Genomic DNA, 16813 nt, shown 5'->3' with positions numbered 1-16813 from the left:
GGTGGGACTGGGAGGAGATGAAGGAGGGGGCTACAGCAGGGATATTAAGTGAATAAATTATAATAAATACATAAATAAAATTAAAAAATAATATTAAATTGGGGCTGGAGAAATGGATCAGATGTTAAGGGCATATACTGCTTTTCCAGGACTGGGGTTCAATTTGCAGCACCTGCATCAGGTGGCTCACAACCACCTATAAATCCAGAGCCAGGGGATCTGACTCCTCTGGTCTCTGTTGCTACCCACACTGATGGGTACCAGTAGTCATGTGAACATAACACATGTCCATGCAAACATATACATATAATTAAAAAATGAAATGAATCATGAAAAAGGAAAAGATTATTTAAAACAAGAGGGGTTATAAACTGCAATGTAAAAACTTAGGGGTGGCAATGGGTCTTGCTTTTATAGCCCAGGCTGGCCTTCATAAGCCTCATGACTCAGCTTTTTTTTTTTAATTTTTATTTTTTCTTATCAGTTACATTTTATTAACTCTGTATACCAGCTGTATCCCGCTCCCTCATTCCCTCCCTCCCTCCCTCCTCTCCACCCTGCCCCTTTCCAAGTCCACTGATAGGGGGGGACCTCCTCCCCATTCATCTGATCCTGTTTTATCAGGTATCTTCAGGACTGGCTACAAAGACCTCCTCTGTGGCCTAACAGGACTGCTCCTCCCTTGGGGGGGGGAGGTCAAAGAGCCAGCCATTGAGTTCCTGTTAGAAATAGTCCTTGTTCCCCTCACTATGGGAAACCAATTGGTTACTGAGCTACCATGGGCTTAAACACGGTATATACTCGCTTATATAGACCTATACGATATGATAAACATAATGAAATCTATACACCTAAAAAAGATAATCAAGAGAGTGGACATGGGGTATGATGATCAATCCTCATTTAGAAAGACAGATGGGATGTGCATTGACGTATGACAGGAGTCTACTGAAGGCATCTGAAAGACTCTAACTAGCAGCGTTTCAAAGCAAAGACTCATGACCAAACCTTTGGCAGAGTGCAGGGAATCATAAGAAAGAAGGGGAGTTAGTATGATGGGAAAAGGATAGGAGCTCCACAAGGACCAAATATATCCAGGCACAGGGTCTTTTCTGAGACTGACATTCAACCAAGGACCGTGTATGGATATGACTCAGCCTTTTAAGTGGCTTAGGATAACAGGCACATGTTGCCATGCCCAGCCAAGTAAATACTTTAATTCATCTGATTAGCAAATTAAAAGCTTTGTGATTTCCAATCTGTGTTTTTAAGATATAAAGAAATAAGCACTTTGTGTATTTTGAAATACAAAATGGTATGGCAATACTAGAACATGAGTCGTCTTCAGATTTTTTTTTTTTTTTTGACATAAGATCTCACTCTGTAACATTAGCTAGCGTGGAAGGCACCACTTAGCGCTGCAGCATTTCTTCTGCCTCTGCCTCTGCCTCTCAAGTGCCAGGATTACAGGCATCAGTAACCAACCTGGCACTGAACACAATTTTAATGATTACCTATAAGCTTGAAGAATACAGACCTTTTAATTGTATTCTACAGAAATATCTCTTTGTTTAAAAAGGTAAGTGTCATTTATATAAGCAGAACATGGGGAAGACTGAAATATTTCTCAAGAAAGGATTACATAAACTTGAAGACATTTATTAATTGGCATTGCACACAGTAATTTTTTAAAGGTAGAATTATGCAGATATGAACATTTACAGACAGCATTTTAGAGCAAAAATATGGAATAACATGTTTGTTATTTGTTACTATAAAGGACAAAAAATATAAGCGCAGAAAAAGAACCAGCAAGATATATCCAAAGAGTTCACAGTAAGTACCTCTGAGAAGTGAGGTATAGCATGAGAAGCACAGGGAGTCTTTGGCTTGTTTTTTCATTTGTTATCTGAATATTCTCCTATGCACCACTTTTATTTAGACAGGTTCTTCTATGTAACCTTGCTGGCCTAGAACTCACTATGTAGACCAGACTGGCTTTGAACCCATAGAGATCTGCCTGTTTTAGCCTCCTGAGTACTGGGATCAAAGGTGTGTGCCACAGGACTGGCCTTAATTTTAAAAACTTAACGTTTTAAATACAAAACTCCACAACCTATTCAAACTCAAATAAAAAAATATTCAGCTTACAATTGTTGGTCAATAGTATCTACCATCATCTGATAAAATACTATGGGCAAACCATAATGACAAAAGAACACTAAAGGGCTGGGCATGTAGTCTACGGCTGCTGAAAGAGAAGTGGAGAACCGGCAAGCATTCCCTTAGCTACTGGGCAGGCTTTAATCACTATATATGTCTGTTAATGTAGTTATTATTAGTGTTAAAGATAAGTTCTTCTAAGTTCCTATTCTAAGCACTCCTTCTGATGTTCATTTTCCTATTTAAAAAAAACCCTAGTTACTAGGGGACTATGCAATTTGACTCCTAACTAGAAGCTCTTGGACTCTTCCTTGCTGCCCTGGTTGCTCTGAGTCCAAAGACTGTCAGTCAGCCAGCTGAACCATTCTTATGCTAGGGCCAGCAGTTTTCAACACCCCACAGATGCCTTGAGAAAACTACACAATGAATTCAGCTGACTGTTCTAGTTCCTGGAGGTGGAGTTAAAGCCTTAACTAGGACTACCCCAACAGTGTGTACTCAGCTTTTTGTTATCAAAAGCATTACAGAATTCTAGAAGATTCTGCAAAAATGTTCCTTTCCCCCTGCAAGGCCAGAGGGGAATAACTGTTGGTGGCCTACCAGAGGGACTGCCGTGGCTGTTGCTAAAAGGACAATGCTATGCAAGGTATGCTGTGATTGGCCAAAGACTCCTGTGGCTAAATAAGCAGGCTCTTAAGACTCTCTTGTTGGATCCTGTGCTAGCTCAATATAAGGTTTCTTCTCGTGGGTGGTCTTGTCTTGCCTATTTTCAGTAGTATAGGCTGGGCTGGTAAACACGAAGAAAGAAATAACAGAGAGAGCAGAGGCAATGAGAGCTGGTCAGTGTGCAGGCCTGAGCTATGAATGTGGCAAGGCAGCTGGCTCTTTGCCAGCTGAAGAAGAGACAGAGTTTGGTTGTCAGTGGGCTGAGCTTCAAAATTATAAGGGGTCCTCCTGGTCACTGGAAGAATTCCAGAGAGCTGTCAAGACTTAAGCATGTTGTGTCTTGGAAACCCTACCCTGAGAGCTCTAATACTGGCCATTGCCAAGAGCTGAGAAACCCTGATACTTAGGCCTGCCTATCACTTGCAATGCCAGCTCCTGCCAAGGGCTAAGGAATCCCAACCTCCTGGCCTTCTGTAATAACTCTAGTGCTTTTAGAACCAAGAGTCTTGCTACTAGGTCAACACCAGAGCTGTAAAACAGGAGAGCACACTTACCTCTTCCTTCAGCTCACTATTCTCAAACACCAAGTGGCTAAGAACCAGTATTTGAAAACCTTTTTTTCTTATTCACAGTTTCTATCAGAGTAGAACAAAAGGACCACAGATAGTTGAACAAGGACCACAGCAGGGTCCTTGTCTAGCACACTCAAGTCTGTGCTCAATCCTTAGCACCAGGGGAAAAAGCTGCATAGTTAAGAGCTTATCTTTATTAAAAATGATGACAGAATAAATGTTTTTGTTTTAGTCATTATTTTGATTTTTTTTTGAGACAGGGTTTCTTTATATAGTCCTGACTGGCCTGGACTGTTCTAAACAGAACAGGCTGGTCTCAAACTTACAGAGATCTGCCTGCCTCTGTATCCTAAGTGCTTGGATTAAAGGCATGTACCACCACACCTGGTCCTATTTTGTTTGGGTTGATTTTTTAGAAAGATTTTTGTTTTTATGTGTGTGTGTGTGTGTGTGTGTGTGTGTACACCTGTGGAGGTCATTAGAACTCCTGGAGTTGGAGTTACAAGTAGTCGAGAGCCACCTGATGGAGGTGCTGAGTACTGAAGAGCAGGAAGTCCTCTTGCCCACTGACTCATCTCTCCAATCCCAGAATTTCAAAACAAAACGTAACATAATCCCAGCACTCAGAGAGGCAGAGGCAGGCGGATCTCTCTGAGTTCAAGTACAGCCTGGTCTACAAAGTGAGTCCAGGACAACCAAGGCTATACAGAGAAACCCTGTCTCAAAAAACAAACAAAAAATCCTTTATGAGAATCCATATTTCCCAACCAAAATCAAGTACTCATAACCAACATAGGCCAATATAGAAGCCAACAGTCTTTTCAGAGTGATTTAAAAGATTTATTAACTTCCTATAATCAGAAGGCTCAGACAGTAGGAAGACTGCAAATTTGAGGCCAGCCTGGGCTACACGGCAATACCATATTTCAATTTTTTTGTTGTATGAATTATTATGTATATATGTGTATGATATGTATGTTTGTGGAGGTCAGAGGAAAATTTTCAGCAGTAGGTGTCTCCTTCCATTGTGGATTCTGGGGATTAAACTTTGGTTGCCAGGCTTGCATGGCCCTTTTCAAAGTAGATCATGGATTTTGTAGTGGTATTAAAATTTTTTGTTGGTGGTGATGTTAATTTTGTGTTGTTATGACACATGCCTGTAATTCCAGACTTCGGGAGGTGGAGACAACAAGGTCAGGAGTGAAGATTATGCCTAGCTTAATTTAGCAAAACAAAACATAATAAACAGCACTCTACATGATAAAATATATCACCATAGTATCATTAGTAAAATGTTATGATCTCATTTGCTAAATAACAAGCTTGATCTTGGAAGGCTCTTATATTTTCCTAAAGATAAACTATTCTCTTTGACTATATAAATTAGCTGTCTACTAATAAAAGGTAAGAATAGTTATAAATTCTTACTCCAAGACTGCTAAAGAACAAGGACTGAAAAAGCAAAGAAGGTCAATATATCTTGGCATGTGCCTGTAATACCAGCATGAAGAGGCAGAAGCTTCTTGAGGAGGAATCACTACAAGTTTGAGGTCAACACCGATTAGCCATGGTATTATTCCAGGCCAGGCAGAACTACATAGTACAGAACTATACAATGAAACCCTGTCTTATGCCCCCAACCCCCCCAAAAACAGAGCTGGAGAGATGGCATACAGTTAAGAGTACTGGATATTCTTCTAGAGGACCTGGGTTCAATTCCCAGCACCCACATAGCAGCTAACAATTGTTATGCCACTTCTAGGGGAATATTAAACAACCTCTTCTGGCCTTCATGGGCACTGCACACACAGACATACAAGCAGGCAAAACACCCAAACACATAAAACAATTTTAAAAACTAAAATAATTTTACACAAAATGACTTTAGTATTCATAAACATTTTATAATAGCATTCATTATAGTTTTTAATCAGAAAAGTTTTAATCATTAAAATGCCACCAATCTTAAATTTGCTACAAGGCAAATATTAAATTATATAACCCCTAAACAATTATATATGTTACAGAAGAGAAAGCATCCTTACTTTTCTCGTAATCTTTGAAGCTCCACCTTCAAGTCCTCATCCTCAATTTCTGATTCATCATCACTGCTCATTGGGGAAGATGGAGAGTAGAAGTGTGAACTCTGTGCTTGAGCACAGGCTTGTTCTTCACGGAGTGGTAAATACTGATCACTCTTTGGACCAGTTTTGGCCACTGACTTTTCTTTACTAGGAAGAGTGGATGAAAATTTCTTAGTACATGGCTGTTTCCCAGGAATCAATTCCTCTTTTTCTTTATCTAAGGGTTTAGACCCAGATGACACACTAATTCTTGTAGTTGAAGTTTCTTCCATATTCTTTTCTGTAGTCATGGGCTCACTAGCTGTGCTCAAAGATAAGATGTCCTCTTGTTCAGGATTTTCTTTTTCTTCTTTAAAGGTTTCATAAAGAGTTCGTAACTTTCGTGAAGAAACTGAAGCCTTTGGAGTGGGTATGGAAGGTTCCACTTCAACCAAAGGCAACACCGCAGCTTCAGCAAAGGCTAGTGCTTCCTCACTAGATTGGACTGTTGCCTTCTTGAATGGTGGTCTATGTTCTTTTCTAAAAGACGTCATTTTCACTGGCTGCTGCTGAGGAACTGTAATCACCTGAGACATAAAAAGGTAAATGTGTCTGGTTCTACCTAATCATAGGGTAAATTAGGTAGAACCCCATGAAGAAATTCACCATCAAAACACAGCATAGACAAGTGAAAGGGCTGATTTAGCATATATAATACTTGGGTAATACTAAAATTTATACTGCTTATAGTCAGTCCTTCAGCTGGGGCCCTTGGACAGATTAGTTTCATGTTACTCAAAGAAAATCCCACTATGAAATTTGCCGAGATTCTAACGAACACACGAGATGGCTCAGAATTTAATGGTATTTGCTGCTCTTGCAGAGAACTTGGGTTTGGTATCCATCACCTATATGGTAGCTCTCAACTATTTGTAACTCTAGTTCCCAGGAATCTGATGCCCTCTTCTGACCTCTATGGGCAGCCTCACATGTCGCATAGCAACCCTCCACATGAATAAAATCAGTATCAAAAAAAGGAGATTAAATTGAAAAAATGAAGACCCCAAAATGATGATCTATTTCTGTGATCTTTTGCAACTACTAAAATCCTTATATTCCTTAGGTTCACTGTTAATTATAGCTTTCTAAGTTGAAAAACTATAACCAAGATAAACAAATTAGATATATAATGATATACAGCTGAACTAAGGATCATCTACAGATCAACTCCAAATGCTGTCATTTTTTGTTGAGGATAAAATCCAGGATCTCACAGATGATGAGCCAACTATCATAAATCTCCATCTTCAGCCCTGCAGTTTGTTCTCTTTCATAAGGTGCCCAATGATAAAGTCAACCAAAGACACAAACCTGGAATCGACCCTGCTGAAATGATCCACGCATCGTTTTACATCTACTCAAAGCCCTAGTGTCAGCTGAGAACTCCTGTGTCAGTGGAATGGAATCAGGAACAATTGTTGATCGTTTATCTTCTGTTTCCACTGTAAGGTTTGTCAAATTATAAGTAAAAAAGAGAAAATCATTTTTAAGACAAATTTGTTTACATTATCAAAACTGAAGAAAAGCAGAAAAAAGTTTAGCCCTTGCTAGATAATTAAAAGGTGTTAATGCATAAGCAACATTGTTTAAATCCCTAACTCTAAATCAGGCATTGCAAGATTTATCCCAATACTTAATATCTATATGAAATGAAAAACTGAAAAACCAATTAGTTACAAAAGGAAAAAATAAAATGGCAACAACATTAATGGGGTATTTAACAAACATGAGCTACATGAGCTACATGAAAAACATGGCAAGATTTGAATATGAGCGACAAAAAAAAAAAAAAAAGCAGATGAAAAATGATGTTACCTAGTCTATGTCCCTGACTGTAAGCACACTACCTTGACGGACTTTTGATCTCTTGAAAAAGCTGGTTGACTGCCGTAGCCTGTATGCCCAGCTTTTTAATTTTCGAGTCCAGGATTTCCTGCTAATAGGATTTTTGAGACTAGGACAAGTAAAGCTTAGGCCAAAATATCCACCTCCTGTCTGCAGATGAATGGTTCCATCGCTTGACACAGCAGCAGGATAGGCCTCTGGATCCCCTGGAAGTGAAGCATCTGGGGACATCTCCTAATAGAGACAAAAACAAAGAAAAACAAAATGGTAATCATTTAGGTAATGCAAATATTTTTTTTTTGGTATATTAAAGTTTCTTATAAGGATTAATAACAGACCATAACCAGTTTACTATGTACTGTTGCAGTAACAGTAACATATCAGACTGAAACTGAAGTCTTGACATTTCTTTGGAAATGTTATATCTTCAAATTAAATAAAAGAGAATATTAATTTTCCAGGCTAAAATATTTACTATCATTACACCAACTTTGAAAACTAAAATTTTAAATAAGTTATTTTTTATATGTGCCAAATGACTGAAAATATTATTTCTTTAGTTCACTAGAAACAAGGTGTTATGTAACTGAGGCTGTCTTTGAACTTCCAGTTCCTACTTACTGTCTTTACCTCCCAAGGGGTGGGATTACTATGCCTGGTCATAAATGCTATTAAATAAAATGATAGTCGACTCTCATAATTTAAGAGTTAAAGATATTTGATATATCATAAAATAGAAAAACAAGCAATTTAAAGCTGTTTGAGTGACACAAAAATATGAGAAAATCAAATTTCTTTATATAATCACCTAGAAATTTACACTGAAATGAAAAATTATTGTGAATTTATGTTCTAAGAATTTTTATCACCAAACCATGACTGTTATAAAACCATTAATTTCTTGTCCTCCTACCACCCCCAAACACTCCTGATTACTTGCTGTGTCTAAATTAATGTTTTAAAAATTGTCTATGGTAATTAATACAAAAACATAATGCATAGAGCCATAGATACTTTGAAACATAAGAATGGTTACTAATCATAGAAGATTAAAAATGATTGTAAAAGCATATAGAATAGGATATAGCATTCATCTAAAGGGAAACAGCTATCCTACATGATAATCCTAATATTATTAACACTTAGAACAAATCAGGAGTCAAAGGGAAATTTTTGGACTAGAGATGTTGTGTAGTTGATTGAGGGCTTGCCTAGCAAACACAGGTACTTGGTTTGATTCCAGAACCACAGAAAGCATTCACGTAGATACAATCATAATCATAGTACTCAGAAGGTGAAAACAGAATTATTAGGTGGTGGCAGGTCATCCTTGGTTATGTAGTAAGTTTAAGGCCAGCCTAAGATACATGAGAGGATGCCTTAAAAAACAGGAAATTTTGATCAATTAGTAATCAAGTTTCTGAAGTCTTATTTTGAGTTAGCAATACTACCATTTCAATTACGAGAGAAAAAAATTGTAAAAACACTTGCTGAGTAGCATTCCATTGTGTAAATGTACCACAATTTCTGTATTCATTCCTCAGCTGAGGGATATCTGGGTTGTTTCCAGGCTCTGGCTACTATGAATAAAGCTGCTACAAACATGGTTGAGCAAATGTCCTTGTTATATACTTAAGCATCTTTTGCATATATGCTTAGGAGTGGCATAGCTGGATCTTGAGGGAGCACTATTCCTAATTGTCTGAGAAAGCGCCAGATTGATTTCCAAAGTGGTTGTACGAGTTTACATTCCCACCAGCAATGGAGGAGGGTTCCCGTTTTTCCACATCCTCTCCAGCATGTGTTGTCATTTGATTGTTTGATCTTAGCCATTCTGATGGGTGTAAGGTGAAATCTCAGGGTCGTTTTGATTTGTATCTCCCTGATAGCTAAGGATGTTGAGCATTTCTTTAAGTGTACTACTCAGCAATTAAAAACAAGGAAATCATGAATTTGCAGGCAAATGGTGGGATCTAGTGAGGTATCCCAGAAACAGAAAGACACACATGGTATATACTTACTTATAAGTGGATACTAGACATATAATACAGGATAAACCTACAAAAATCTGAACACCTAAATAAGGTGAGCTAGAAGAAGGACTCCGGGTAAGATTGATCAATCCTCACTCAGAAAGGCAAATAGGACGGACATTAGAAGAAGGAGAAAACAGGAAACAGGACAGGAGCCTACCACAGAGGGCCTCTGAAACACTCTACCCAGCATTGTATAAAAGCAGATAATGAGACTCATCAAACTTTGGGAAAAGTGCAGGGAATCTTAGGGAAGAAGCGGGAGATAGAAAGACTTGGAGAGAACAGGAGCTCCACAAGGATAGCAACAGAGTCAAAATATCTGGGCACAGGGGTCTTTTCTGAGTATGATACTCCAACCAAGGATGATGCATGGAGATAACCTAGAACCCCTGCACAGAGGTAGCCCATGGCAGCTCAGTGTCCAAGTGGGTTCTCTAGTAAGGGGAACAGGGACTGCCTCTGACATAAACTGATTGGCCTGCTCTTTGATCACCTCCCCCTGAGTGGGGAGCAACCTTACCAGGCCACAGAGGAAGACAATGCAGCCAGTAATGATGAGACCTGATAAGCTAGGGTCAGATGGAAGGGGAGGAAGATCTTCCCTACCAGTGGACTTGGAGAAGGGCATAGGAGGAGATGAAGAAGGGTGGATGGGATTGGGAGAGGAGGAGGGAGGCAGGGGGCTACAGCTGGGATATAAAGTGAATTGACTGTAATTAATATAAAAAATTAAAATTAAAAAATTGTAAAAATACTACCTTTCAGAAAGTACTGCAATGATTCCATTGAAATTATAATTGAAATATCTATATGTAGTAAATAAAATGAGATGGCTTATTTACTATAAACTTTTGTATTCCTGATCAAGAGAAATACTTAGACAAAACAACATCAAGAAAACCTGATATATAAGAACTTATGACTACAGAAAGAAAAGGAGGCCTGTAATACATGTAGGAACTGTCTCAAGAGACGACACACCCAGGTGGCATATATGAGAAGCAGCAGAGAAACCTGACCAATGAAAGGGATGCTTACACAATTCCACCCAACGGTTCTCCTGTCTTCTCAGTGTATTCCATTTTGAAGCATCCTTCTACTAAACTGGCCTTCTTTTGATTCCTTGAATAAATGTCTACCTGAAGATGTCACCACTATGTATAAGTTTTTCCCTGATCACTTCATATGGGCAATCTTCTAATTTGTCATAGCCCTTTCTATTATCAGCAGACTGTTAAATACTAGAATGTTAACTTCGTAAGAAGAAATTTTGACTTACTACTCAAAAGACAGTTGCTGAATGGAAGAGTATACTGGTTGAAGTACCAAAGAAAGAATAAAGAAAGAATGAATGGAAGAAAGAAAGAACAGCCATTCCACATCCTTTCTCTCCACATCAAGCAAAAAACAGTAGTGGACCTGCTCCCAAAATAAGAGTACAAAGAAGCAATAGATTTTGGCTGAGAGAAAAGTCAATGAGGGACAAAGACAGCATCTCACAGGAAGGGTAAGCCCTGCTGCCTTTATAGAATAGCTACTACAGCATAAAAAAAGTATGTCCGATGTTTTTCTCACAACAATTAAAAGGCATCTACATAAATATATAGATAAAGACAGATAAATATATAGATATGGACAGATAAAGAATCTTACAGGGAAACCAAACTTAGAACTAAAAGTTAACAAAACTTAAAGAAAACTAACACTGAAAGCCAACACTAAACTTGGTGAAGGAAAGGGAATTCAGTGATAAAGGGCAACCAGGTATGGTTCCAAGAGCATGGTGGCTCACATGCTGTAACACTAGGTTGAAATCCTGTTCTGACCTCTGTGGGCTCCTGCATACACATGGTGCACATACATTCATATCAGGTATACATGCATATACATAAAATTAAATATAAATACTAAAAAAGTGAAGAATGGACTACAGTTATTAGAAATTAAAAAATGCAGTCCTCAATGCAAAATGTCCAAATAGATGACCAAACAGAAGAGAAACTATCTCATTACACAAGGCAGAGAGACAAAGAGAGGAAAGCATGACATAAAAAAAGTTAATATGAGAAAAATAGGAAATAAACAAATAAAATTATCTTTATTTACAGATGATAAAATTTTATACACAGAAAACCCAAAGCTTGGCATTGTGGTATACACTTTTAATCCCAGCACTCAGAAGACATAGGCAAGTGGCTGCCTGTTTTGAGGCCAGCATGAACTACACAGTGAGAGCCCCTGTGTTAAACAGAAAAAGAGACAATTCAGGGCTGGGACATAGCTCAATGGGTAAAGCACTTGTTATGAAAGCATGAGGAACTGAGTCCAGATCCTCTGAGCAAAATATCTAGCTACGCTAGTCAAACCAGTGATCTAGCCACAACAGAACACATGGTAAGGAGTGATCAACAACTCTTGTTATCAACCCCTGGCCTCCATATGCACTCATTTATGCACACACACACACACACACACACACACACACACACACACGCACACGAAATAGAAAAAGAAATTCCATAAGAGCCAATAAACAGAGTCAGCAAAGTTCAAGGTAACATTATAACACATGGAAGTAAGTTGTAGCTAAGAGGGGCAGTTCACATCTATAATCCCAGCACTATGAAGGTTGAGGTAGGAAGAATGACATGAGTTTGAATCTAACCTGGACTACAGAGCCGATACCTTGTCTTAAGAAAGGAAAGAAAGAATGAGAAAGAAAGAAAGAAAGAAAGAAAGAGAGAGAGAGAGAGAGAGAGAGAGAGAGAGAGAGAGAGAAAGAAAGAAAGAAAGAAAGAAAGAAAGAAAGAAAGAGAAAAGAAAGGAAGGCAGGCAGTAGTATTTTTATACACTTAACAATGAAGAACCCAAAAAAGAATTTGTTATAGTTTGAATGTTCCCATAAAAATCATATTAAAATTTAATCCCCACTGTGAGGCTTTGGGAAATAGAATCAGGGAGACCTTTTAAGAGGTAACTGAAATTTGAGCACAGGGGTCTTTCCTGAGACTCATACTCCAACCAAGGACTATTCATGGAGATAACCTAGAACCCCTGCACAGATGTAGCCTATGGCAGTTCAGTGTCCAAGTGGGTTCCATAGTAATGGGAAGAGGGTCTGCCTCTGACATAATCTGATTGGCTTGCTCTTTGATCACCTCCCCCTGAGGGGGAAGCAGCCTTGCCAGGCCACAGAAGATGACAATGCAGCCACTCCTGATGAGATCTGATAGACTAGGATCAGAAGGAAGGAGAGGAAGACCCCCCAATCACTGGATTTGGGGAAGGGCATGAGTAGAGAAGGGGGAGGGAAGGTGGGATTAGGAGGGGAGGAAGGAGGGGTTTATGGGGGGATACAAAATGAATAAAGTGTAATTAATAAAAATTAAAAAAAACAATTATGAAAAATCAATATGGCAACCATCTTAGTTTAAAGTTGGCATTATGAGCAAATATAAATCCAACTATAAATATAAATCTAGCAATATAAAAAAAGAGGTAACTGAATTATAAGGAATACATGCTATTTAACAGCAAGGTAATCAGTTCCATGCCAGCTTCAAGCTACATAGTGAAACCTAGTCTTTAAAAAAGACAAAAACAAAAACAAAAAAACCCAAATATACAATTACTAAATCAAGAGAGGGACAAAATGTGTATTATTTACAAGTTATTAGTGATAATGGCCACAGAAACTACAATAAGAAAATTGTTTAGGAAGTGTTAAAGTTGTTTAGAGTTGCTATTCTTCTGAAATGCTTTTGTGCTTACAAATTAATTCTATAACTTGAAATAGTTTAAAAAATTTAAGAAATGAAAAGCACATATACCTAAAAAAGTATATGTAGATAAATATAACATGCATCTATGTCTAAAACATAATACATATGCAGAATTATGTTGCTATAAATATTCAAACATTAACTAAAACCATATCTGGAAAAACTAACAGCTATGTTTACAGGTCTGGGCATGTGACAGATTTTCCTTTACATACAAGTACATATTATTTGTACAGTAACTGACCAAAATTACAGTGGTAAATATTTAGAAAGATATTCACAGTGTGTGGTAAAATGAAGAATTTCAGTTTGTTGACCAATGTGTTTATAGTACAATATTATTTTGGAGAAACGTGATACACATGTAAATAGATCTATGCAGGCTTAAGGAAAGTCAAGGAGGACAAGCAGCAATTTATTAGTTGCTTCTGTGACTGAAAAGGTAGAAAAGGAAAATAGGGCTAGGAGTGTGGCTCAGTGATAGATACAGCACTTGCATAGCATGTGTTTCATTCCTGAACTTAATGACCAATACTTAAAAAAAAAGACATGAAAAGAAAATGAAGAGAATATTACAGTTACTATGTTATATAGGTGAGAAATCTCAATAAAAATCTGAAATCCAGCCAGAAGGAGTAGCACACACATGTAATCCCAGCACTCAGGGAAGAAGAGGCAGGCAGATCACTGTGAGTACAAGGCCAGCCTGATCTACAAATTGAGTCTAGGACAGCCAGGTCTACACAGAGAAACCCTGCCTCAATAAACAAACAAACAAATAACAAAACAAAAAACCTTAAAATCTAAAACCTGAAACATTATCATTATCAACACGATCCTGTTAGTAGAAAATTCTACATGTGACCAACCTCATCTAATGTAATTAAAATGAAGGTGCATCAATAATACTATATAAAATTGTCTGATTCTCTGTGTATAAATACATAAGAAACATAAATGACTTCTGTATTTAGATTTGGATACCAGCCCCAAAATATCACATTTGGTATTTATAAATATTCTAAAATTCAGAGACTCTAAAATCTAGAAAATTTGTAATTTTTAAATCCCAATTATTCTACAATTATTTTTCTTCTGTTTCTTCTCTCTTTAAAAAAATTATTTTTATTTCCTTTGGTAATTACATTTATTCTTCGATAAATTTATACATGTGTGTAATGACTTCTAATTACTCCAACCAACTCCCTCCTATCTCCGTTAACTCCTTTCCTCCCAACTCCTTTCCTTTCCCACATTCATATCTACATTTATTTTGTGAACCACCGAGTTTAATCGGTACCATCTGTGTCAATATATGTTTGGGACTTTTCACTGGAACCTGGTAGGCTCACCATTGATTACATAACTGAAGACAATGACTATCTCTTTCCTAGAATTTATTAGTAGCCAATAGTTCAACAGGCAGTGGCTGGGACCTATGAGCCCACCGTACATTTTATTTATTGTTTTGCAACAAGGACTCATGTAGTGCAGATTTGCCTCAAACTCAATATGTAGTTGAAGATGATTTTGGACTTTAGATCTTTAGACTCTATCTCTTTAATGCTAGGACAAGATATCTTAGTTAAATGTTCTACTGTTTGAGATACAGGTGCAAGCACTCTACCACTAAACTGTATTTCTGGTCCTTTTAGAGGTTAAGAAAAAAAGTCACGTGATTATGGATGATTTTTGCTGTTTCCACCTAATCAAAAAGTGTGTTTCTCCTGTCCACAAAGTCTATAAATATACACATGCTTATAAATTCCAAGCTAACTCAACAGAAGGCTCTTTTAGATAGACCCAGGACAGACCTGCCATTACTACTAAGTTCTGAGTAGCTGCAGCTGAAGTCATAGTCTTAAATGACAGTTACTTTGAACCCTTTAAGAGTGAGGGCCTTTCTTGAAATTCATAAACAAAGAATATGAATTAAACAGATACTTACATGTAAACACAACTCGCTGGGCACAGAAGTTATCATATTCAAGTCTCTTTTGAACACTGATATATGATCAGGCTGATTTGCAGCCACATTGGACAGACTCTTAGAGCCTGCCTGTTGGAAATTCGGGGATTGTGCAGGGCTATCTTGAGTCCCACAGTGACTGACAGCTATGACTTCCGGCATCGGATAAGATAGTATATCTTCAGCAGAGGAAGAAAATGGAGACTCTATGCTTTGAGTATCCTTCTGACTCTCAGGACAGATGCTAGAAATGCTGTGCTCCTGATAGAGCAGGTTTCTTAATTTTTCATCCAGTGTTTTAATTCGGTTGTCCGCAAACTCCATTTTTGGAGGCCGTTCCCCATCTGATTCCAGGATAGTAGCAGGTTGAAGGGTAGCTGGTTCAAAGCCAGAAGTGTGAGTGGAAATGACTGCCTTAGGAGAATTTGTTTCAGTGTGTCCTGTGGTTTCTCCTTCTAAGGAAACAAGCTCTACATCTGCAGTTGGCTCCTGAACTGATAAAGATTGAGGCTCTTGATCAGATGATACAACCGCTGAAGTTAGAACAGCATTGCCACCAGTCTGAACTAAATCGCTAGGATGATCCATAAGCACATCAGTCAGGATGGCAGCTTGCTGACATGGATATGTAGGTATGGACATGTCTGCTTGGCTGGTGAGTGCCTCACATTCAACTGGAACTGGATGCACCAAATTAGCAGAAAAACTGGAATTATCAGTAGCTGGTGCCTTTAACTGTCTGTCATCTTCCACTTGATAGAGAATACTTGGCTGCTCAGTTTCTAAACTAGCACATTCAGAAATCTTACCATCAACCATATCCTCATGTTCTGATTTGGAGGTGAAAAGTTCACGCTGGCCTGGATTATTCTCTATCATGAACAGTGTGTCCTGTGATATTTCCTGATTATTTGTGTTACTTGAACCTGAAACAAAAACAAAAGAGTAGCTAAGTTGTGATGAGTACAAAGTGCAAACAAAACTCAAAAGGGACAAGAAAATCAAGAGGCAAATAAGAACCTATTTAAGAGTACATAAAGTGTACTCTTACAAAAATGACTTCTTGGGGGTTTTTTTCTTTTGTAAACACTGAATAAAATGACTTGTTACATAACAATGTTAATTTCTTCTAAAATGCTCATGAAAATGGTCATAAGGATAAATGATACACAAAAACAAATTAATCTGTAACCATATCATGCTGGCAGACAACAAAGCTTACTAGGAATTGACTGTAACCCATGCACCGTTGTCAAGGATGGCTGAAGGGAAGGAGGAGACTGTGCCTCACAATTTTTTATTGTTTGGTTGATACAAAATCGCCAGCGACCAACTGGGGATGATTGAGGTGCAGATTCATCTGTAGAAAGAATTTTCAACAAATTATACACTGTCAATTTGTTCATATTATTAAATTAAAAAAAATCAAGTTAAAAATTAGCTTGTATATCTCCATTTCCAACAGTACAAGGATAATTATAAACCACAAGAGATACATCTCAACCTTGACAAATAGCCTATAGAACTAAATATAAGGTATCCATTAATACTAACCAGAAACAAGGCACTCTATTTAAATAATTGGGGGCATAGTTCTCCATTCAAATTTATAGCTGCCATTCTGCAACCTGATTATGGTGCTGCCTAAGTGGTAACA

General features: G+C 37.8%; 1 protein-coding gene and 1 long non-coding RNA gene across 17 annotated transcripts in view; one reads left to right on the top strand and one right to left on the bottom strand.

Annotated features, from left to right (window-relative positions):
• The window catches only part of Wnk3 (WNK lysine deficient protein kinase 3), a 127383-nt gene that overhangs the window by 23033 nt on the left and 87537 nt on the right, over positions 1-16813 (bottom strand). For 13 of the 15 annotated variants that reach the window (XM_060374903.1, XM_060374911.1, XM_060374910.1 and 10 more), the window contains 5 exons: positions 16379-16516; positions 15136-16082; positions 7372-7603; positions 6836-6966; positions 5447-6051 (listed from right to left, as the gene is read on the bottom strand). In XM_060374903.1, coding sequence (XP_060230886.1) covers positions 5447-6051; positions 6836-6966; positions 7372-7603; positions 15136-16082; positions 16379-16516 — 2053 coding nt within the window. The remainder of the gene's footprint in view (positions 1-5446; positions 6052-6835; positions 6967-7371; positions 7604-15135; positions 16083-16378; positions 16517-16813) is intronic. The other 2 variants (XM_060374913.1, XM_060374916.1) reach the window with 1 other exon arrangement.
• Positions 2635-16813, top strand: part of LOC132650043 (uncharacterized) — a 43549-nt gene continuing 29370 nt past the window's right edge. Inside the window, exons 1-3 of one of the 2 annotated variants that reach the window (XR_009588408.1) lie at positions 2635-2809; positions 5843-6066; positions 6802-6968. This is a non-coding gene — a long non-coding RNA (uncharacterized LOC132650043). The remainder of the gene's footprint in view (positions 2810-5842; positions 6067-6801; positions 6969-16813) is intronic. The other variant, XR_009588407.1, reaches the window with a different exon arrangement.

The sequence above is a fragment of the Meriones unguiculatus genome, chromosome X (assembly GCF_030254825.1).
Source record: "Meriones unguiculatus strain TT.TT164.6M chromosome X, Bangor_MerUng_6.1, whole genome shotgun sequence".
NCBI classification, from domain to species: Eukaryota; Metazoa; Chordata; class Mammalia; order Rodentia; family Muridae; genus Meriones; species Meriones unguiculatus.
Note: the sequence above shows the minus strand (reverse complement) of the source record. Positions and strands in the feature narration are given on the sequence as shown.